This window comes from Chelonoidis abingdonii, chromosome 22, assembly GCF_003597395.2.
Source record: "Chelonoidis abingdonii isolate Lonesome George chromosome 22, CheloAbing_2.0, whole genome shotgun sequence".
NCBI lineage: Eukaryota > Metazoa > Chordata > Testudines > Testudinidae > Chelonoidis > Chelonoidis abingdonii.
Genome location: NC_133790.1, coordinates 3,964,950 through 3,972,258, shown reverse-complemented (window position 1 = coordinate 3,972,258; position 7,309 = coordinate 3,964,950). Strand labels below are relative to the sequence as shown.

Sequence of the window (7,309 nt, the reverse complement as noted above, 5' to 3'; positions counted from 1 at the left end):
TCCCGGGACGGGGGCGGGGGAAAGTGGTGTTCTGGGGCTGGTATGTTCTGCAGGATCCTGGGAGGGAAAGGAGGGTGCTGGGGGGTGGCGGAGGAGAGAGGGTTGATCTGGTCTGGGGAGTTCTGTTGGGTGATCTGGTGCTGGGGGATCCGGGGGGCAGGGTGACCTAGTGCTGGGCGAAAGAGGTGACCCGGGGGTAGAGTTGTAACGTCTGGGTGGAAGCTATGTTTGGAGGCAGAGAGGTACTTTGTGTGTTGGAGCATATGTAAGTAGAGACTCTGGGGGTACTTGATTCTAAGGGTTGAGCAGAACATGAGGGATCAAAAGCTGGTATGTTTGGGAGGAGGGGCGCTTGATTCTGTGTGACATATTCTCTTAGCTGGAAACTCTGTTAAAAGGCTTGTTAAACTGAGGTCACTGGGTAGACAGATATGGTGACAGGTGGATTAGATGTATACAGGGAGATTTAGTGAAAGAAATTAGTTAATATTCATCATAATCTTAATCCTGGTGTTTTGTTCTTGTTACGGTATTTGTCAAGCTTTGCTATGAAATGTAATGATGAGGAAATTCTGGTAGAAGAGTTTTACATGAGATATAAACTTTATTTTTACTTCCCCGAAGCAGGTTTGATACATACCACTTGCAGCAGGTGGACCAAAACCATGAATCACCTTTCTGTGTTTTGAGGTTTGTCCAACATTTGTGTCTGTGTGGCTGCTGGGTGATTTGGGTAGGTGAGTAGAGCCAAAGACATCTAGAACAACAAATGAAATTAATAGACGACCCCCACCCCACCCCCAGATCTAGAATTGATTGGTTTATCTCTACAGAAACAAAGGGAGACTCTATTTGAAGTCAGAGCAGACGTGGATCATGTTTGTATATGGATGAGTCTCAGTATTTCATCTGCAGAAACAAATCCTCAGGTGAGTTTTGTCTAAAGATTTTATAAAAATTATTTGCCTTTAATATTCACACCGTAGAAATGTATTCATCTGAGCTTTGAAGGCTCTGGGGCTGTGATTGTTGCTTTATAAATATTGAAACTGTCTCTAAATATATATCGAGCAATTCACCTGTTAAAGATGCAATAGAGTGGGCCAGTCTAGATGACTTAGGGGCAAAGCAATGTGCTATCACATTGAGGAAGCTGAGTTCAAGACCAGTTTCAGCCTCTTTCTTCCGTGGCTGGGAGCATGGTGACCTCATCCCCACCAAAAGTGGCTTTCTGGAAGGACTAGCCTCCAGCCCTCCCTCACTGGAGTGACAGGTCAATCAACTACAGGGAGATGAAGTATAGGAAAGTTTCCTACAAAGAAAGATGCTATATAATCCCCATTTACCAAAGGGGACACTGGGAGGTTCCCAACATGCTTGACAGCTGTTTCATGGTCTAAACTGGGGTGATTCCACTTGGATAAACTGGGCCCTTCATCACCTCCTTTATTTCAGACAGTTCTGTTGTTATCCACCCTTGTTCCCCTGCCCTTCAGAATCTTCTGTAGACACTAATTAAAGTTGATGTGGGAACATGACGAGCTGGTGGTGATGAGGTGGAGGTTTGGAAGTAGGAGAGGCAAATGTGCTGGCTGATGGGGGTTCTGGTACCAGACCTGTTCTTGTTTTCTGCTTAACTGTGCTGCTGACACATTGTGCTTTTGGCGCCCTTGTGTGTGTTGTACTTTGGCACCCCATCTCATGCTCTGTGTTCTGTGGACATTTCCTCTGTCTGAAGGTGGACACAGCCTGTCCAAACCAACCAAAGCAGGTCTCTTGGAGCGATGCAGGGAATTGTCCTTCCATGCACACCTGCCCTGAGGCTATCGGTTGGTTCCGTGTCACTCCCAGCTCCCTAAACACACTTGCTGCGTGTATTCTAACATCCAGGTAACTCCTTCCTTTCCCTCCCCCGATCTCATCTTTGTGGAAGGTTACAAAAATGTTCGGTACAGCACAGTCATCCAAAGCTCAGTTCCTCAATAAAGCGCGTCAGGCCCGTGAGGAGCGGAGAGAGCTGAAAGAGAGAGAGAGAGCTGCCATTCAGATCCAAGCCCTGATCAGGAGGTTTCTTTGTCGATGCTGGCTGCAGAGGGAGATCAGGTGTGTGAAATTCCACCCCCCGGGCTTTGTTGCTTGTTGTGAACTGAGCTCTTTCTGTAGACTACTGGCTTTTTAAAATGCTCAACATTTGATTCCTCCTCCTTCCCAGGAGAGAAGTGGAGGATTTCTTTGAAATAAATGAATCTGTTTCCAGTAAAAGAAGTGCACTTTCCATCTTCAAAATTTCCAGGAAACTGCTGTTTGTTTTCAGAATTAAAGAGGACAAAGAGGTAAAGCTGCTGCTCTGACACATTCCCCCCCTCAGATTAAAAATGTGTAATGTATTCTATATGTTTAACATGTATGAGCTGTTACTTGGCTTGTCAAATGGGTTGTTACAACATGGAGGGTTCAGAGAGTGTCCTGCAGCTCCTTTTGTCTTGTAATGCCATGGTGAGGACGGTGGGGAGGCAGCAGGACTGAGAGCTGAGAACTCCTGAGTTCTAATCCAGGCTCTGACACTCAGTTCATTTGAGCAAGATACACCCAATGGGCCCGTTAGCTCCGGTGTAAAGCACCACCACACTCAAGCCAGAGGGTTTTGTGTGTTCCTGGGTCTCTGGTTAGGGGCAACACTCAAATAAGAACCCGAGTTAACTTTGCAGTGAAGACAAAGCCCTAATAGCCCAGCCTCCGTTTTTCCATCTGTAAAATTGAGATAATATTAATACCTGCCTCCCAGGGGAGTTGTGAAGACTGGTCAGGGAGAAAGCACTCTAAGGATGAGTGGCCATATTAAGTTGTATTAAATCTGTTTGGCTGCATGTTGTTCCCAGTTGCCTCTTTCCCAAGCAATTTCTGTTCTGTAGGAGAAATACAAGTACATCAAATGTTGTTGTTGTAGTACTTATATCTGATTTTAAATGTATACTTAGTGTGACATACCAGTTCCCTGAACTCCAGCCATGTTCTCTCTCCTCCCCCGTCAGCCCTTGGTGCCACAGTGTTGGTTGGCCCCTGTGTTACTGTAACTAATTACCTCATTGAAGTGTTACCCCTAGGAGTAAACTGAGTCCTTCTCAGGCCAAGGAGTAATCTGGATTCTTTTCCATTCTGCTTCCTGAGAATCTTAGGAGTGATGTCATAGAGCCTAGAGTGGTTTGAAGTCTCACTGTGTAACGTGCAAGCAAGGCAAATGTAATCAAAATCAATCTGTAATGTAAAAGGGAGCAATTATATATATCAATGGGTTTTTCTGTCCTCTTAGGACACCAGTATTAGCCACTGCCAAAGACAAGATGCTGGTCTCAGTGGAGCTTCAGTTGCTTCTAGTGTGGAAGGTCTTTGCTTCCTGTAATCTGCCATTTTTAACAGTTTTTCCCAAGTAACTGACTGTACTTGTGGAGAAGTGCACTAACGTGTCTCTCTTTCTTTACAGAGATTTGAAAAGTTGTGTCGCTGTATCTTGAATAGTATGGATGTTGAGAATGAGCCCAAGGTCAGCAGGTCAACTTTGTTAGGGGGATTTAGGTTTATTTTTTAAAAAGTTCACTAATCTGAAATATCAAGAGTGAGAGACACTCATATTTCACTTATATTCCATGGTGGAATGTTTTGATATGTTGATAAACCCCATAGAAAAACCCAGGAAAGCTACCTGGACTCATAAGATCAAAGGGCATTTCCCGCATGGTACGTTTTACAGTTGACCTAGTTATTACACAGTTGGGCAATTATGGTCCAGTGCTGGGATCTGCGTGGCCTGTGGAAGCAGTTTTATTACACCACTTCTGGGCTTGTTTGCTGGATAAGCAACAGAGCAGAAAAAGGTACCACAAATTTCTTCTGTTCTTTGCCTGTAGGTGTGGTATGTGTCATTAGCACTTTCTAAGGATCTTACACTCTTGTGGATCAAACAGATCAAGGACGTCTTGTGGTTTTGCTGTGAGTTTCTCAAACAGCTTAAGGTAAAAATCCTTCCTTGGTTTTAGCTCTGTGTGTCTTGTGGTTTCACACTTTAGTGTTGTAGACTTGGTTTATTAACGTTGATGTTCTTGTTATTCCAGCCTGACATCCTACAAGACTCTAAACTGGTCAATTTGCACCTCACGATGCTTGTTACCTTCACAGACACTTCCACGTGGAAAATACTTCGGGGAAAAGGTCTGTGTGGCTCTTTCCAAAACCCTGTTGTAGCCACCCATCCAGACCTTTCTTCTCTCTCTTTATTTTAAAGTCTTCCGGCTTGGACTGCAGAAAGGGAATATTTATCTTCTCTTGTATGCACTGCCAAACTGTATGATTATGATAATAGAAGTTTGTCATAATTTACAGTGTCTGACTACAGTTCATATAGATTATTTGACACACAAATAATTCTCAGAAATGTCATTATTTTGTCCTCGCAGGAGAAACCCTGCGACCTGCTATGAACCACATCTGTGCAAATATCATGGGACATCTCAATCAGAAGGGATTTTATTCTGTGCTGCAGGTTTGTTCGTGATTATAATAGTTGATATGCTTTGCAAACCCTGCAGTGTTTTCTGCCTTAACTAAGTTCTAAGATTCTCTGGACATGTTGTTTCATGTTTGGGTTGGATATGTATTGGCAGTGATTCTCTCTGAGAATACTTTGCTTATGGTCGGTGTGACATTCCCATCTGGTATTATTTGGACTGGTGATCTGCTAGGTCACTCCAATACTTGACTCTGGGAGTCAGCCTTACCCTGCTCTGCTGTGAGAACCCCCACTCCTGGGCTGTTCATGAACAGACTCTGGCATGTAAGCTGCTCCCAGCTTCTTGCAACCAAATTACACTAGCCAATATCTCTGGTCCCAGACACAACCCTAGGAACCTCCGTCTTGTAGTGTCCAGTTATGCCCGCTGGATGCTGCACGCTTGTATTAGTCAATTTAAGAAAGAAATTGATATGTACCAGGCTTGTTATCCCAGAGGAGCCTCTGACATGCTTCAAACCAAATGCACTGCTTCAGGCAAAATAAACAAACAGATTTATTAACTATAAAGATAGATTTTAAGTGATTATAAGTCAAAACATAACAAGTCAGATTTGGTCAAACGAAATAAAAGAAGATGCATTCTAAGCTGATCTTAACACTTTCAGTGCCTTTACAAACTTAGATGCTTCTCACCACAGGCTGGCTGGTTGCTCTTCAGCAAGGCTCTCCCCTTTGATCAGTGCTTAAATTGCTTGGTGTGTGTCTGTAGATGGAGGTGGAAGAGAGAGGAAGAGCATGGCAAATGTCTCTCCCTTTTATCATGTCCTTTCTTCCCTCTTGGCTTTGCCTCCTCCCGCTCTCAGAGTCAGGTGAGCATTACCTCATCGCAGTTCCAAACTGACCAAAGGAAGGGAGGTAACTCCCTCGAGAATCTAACAGAATCTTTTGTTGCTGCCTAGGCCAGCGTTCTTTATTCCTGTGAGACTGGGCTGGGTTTGTCCCATACCTGCCCTGATGAGGTGTGAACTGCCTCTCTGCTCTTGGAGAATTTTTGCCTGGGCTTATTTTAAGCTATGAGGATACATTTTCAGCTTCATAACTACATACATGAAATTATAACCTATAGCCTTACTGTAACAACAATGCTCAGTGCATCATGAGCCTTCTGAAGACGGCTGACACGACAAACTTTGCATTGGATGCCACACAGTCATTTTACAAGGATGAACATGGGGGTGCTGGGTGTTCTGCCAAGGTACAGAGCATCATAGTTGGTAAACCAAAAAACTCACCCTCCGCTCCTTTCCGTGAGCAATATTTAATCTAACTACCATTTCATCATCTCATTAGGAGATGGAAGGCAGCAGTGCAGTGCAGTTGGTTAAAATATAGAACTAGGAGTCAGGAGTCTTGAATTCTGTTCCCAGCCCTTCCATTGAATTTGTGTGATTTTAGGCAGGTTTCTTCACTGTTCTGTGCGTCACTTTTTTCCATCTGTAAAATGGGGGTGTCCATCTTTCACAGGGTTGTTACAAGGCTTGTTTATGGATTATAAAGGGCCTTGAGACCCTCTGAAGAAAAGTCTTATAAAAATAGCAAGTGTGATCACAGTATACCTCTTTGAATGCAGTTTCTCTGTGCTGCCAGTACCTGGAACAGAAACACTCTGATCCAGGCCGGTGACTTGTACCAACCACATTAAAGCAACACTCTCTCTAATTTCTTTTTATATCTCTTGAAAGTGACCGTGTCCTTCAAGAACACAGCTGGATTCTTTCTCTAACAAGAGTTGCAATTTTCTTTTCAGATTTTGCTAACAAATGGCTTGGCAAGATCCAGACCATCCCTGTCCAAAGGCACTTTAACCGCAGTCTTTTCTCTTGCATTGCGGTAAGGCAGCAAAAACCGCTTGGAGGGATATGTAGCCAAAGTTGCTTTCAGCGTCTGTCTGAAGACCTCAGCCCCTGCCAGTCTCTCATTGTGTTTCTCTCTCTGTATCTGTCTGGGAGTTTGTATTAGTGCATGATGCTAATCTAGGTGGAGAGCCTGGTTTTTTTCTACTCTGTACCCCTCAGATCAAGTGGTTATAAATCAGCCGTGAAGATCAGTTGTGGGGTTAAATTTGGGATGCTGTATTTCTGTGTGTTGGGTAAATAGTCTGAAGGAACGGGCCTTCTTTCTGCAAGTGTGATTCGCATCTCACAATGCGCCTTTAACTACATAATTATGGATGCATGTCAGGTAAAGGTGCAGGTGATCAGATCTGTGCTCGCAGTTCAATTTGCATGTGTAAATTGTGTCCCCAAAGAGGGACTAGCTAGAAACACCCTCCTGCGTTTCAAAATAAAGTCCAGGCACAATCCAAACTCAGATCTGCAAAGCCGAGATCTCTTCACAGGAAATTCGCTTGGTGTCAGACCACGGTGCCCAAGTAGCATCCCTAAAGACTTTCCTAAGCGAACTCTGAACCGGTTTCCTTCCATAAGTGTCACTTCTGGGATCATGGGACTGGCTCAGATCTGGTTTTCTGATGATTATTCCAGCAAGAGTAGGTGATTTCTCACCCTGCCCACACTCAGACTGGTTTTGAATCAGTCACTTAAGCTTTGCCTGGGTAAATGGGAACTACTTATTTATCTACTTCACGGGAATGTTGTGAGGTTTAATCTAGTTAGCGTTTATGGAGCTCTTTAGAGATATGGGAGGTGCTGTGTATTTTGGAATAAGACTCCACGTTGCCTCCTGCCTCTGGCTTTCTTTGATTCCCTGGGTCATGATGGATGTCATTAAATCGCCATGATA

The 7,309-nt window shown here is 44.0% G+C and overlaps 2 protein-coding genes across 7 annotated transcripts in view; one reads left to right on the top strand and one right to left on the bottom strand.

The window, feature by feature from the left end:
* The window catches only part of KCTD10 (potassium channel tetramerization domain containing 10), a 399,500-nt gene that overhangs the window by 62,036 nt on the left and 330,155 nt on the right, over positions 1-7,309 (bottom strand). The window lies entirely within an intron of this gene.
* UBE3B (ubiquitin protein ligase E3B) overlaps positions 628-7,309 on the top strand; it is a 33,856-nt gene continuing 27,174 nt past the window's right edge. For both annotated transcript variants that reach the window (XM_032805424.2, XM_032805422.2), the window contains exons 1-9: positions 628-737; positions 834-929; positions 1,934-2,103; positions 2,213-2,333; positions 3,482-3,541; positions 3,906-4,010; positions 4,110-4,206; positions 4,452-4,537; positions 6,315-6,397. In XM_032805424.2, the coding sequence (XP_032661315.1) occupies positions 891-929; positions 1,934-2,103; positions 2,213-2,333; positions 3,482-3,541; positions 3,906-4,010; positions 4,110-4,206; positions 4,452-4,537; positions 6,315-6,397 (761 nt within the window). In that variant the 5' untranslated portion in view covers positions 628-737; positions 834-890. The remainder of the gene's footprint in view (positions 738-833; positions 930-1,933; positions 2,104-2,212; positions 2,334-3,481; positions 3,542-3,905; positions 4,011-4,109; positions 4,207-4,451; positions 4,538-6,314; positions 6,398-7,309) is intronic.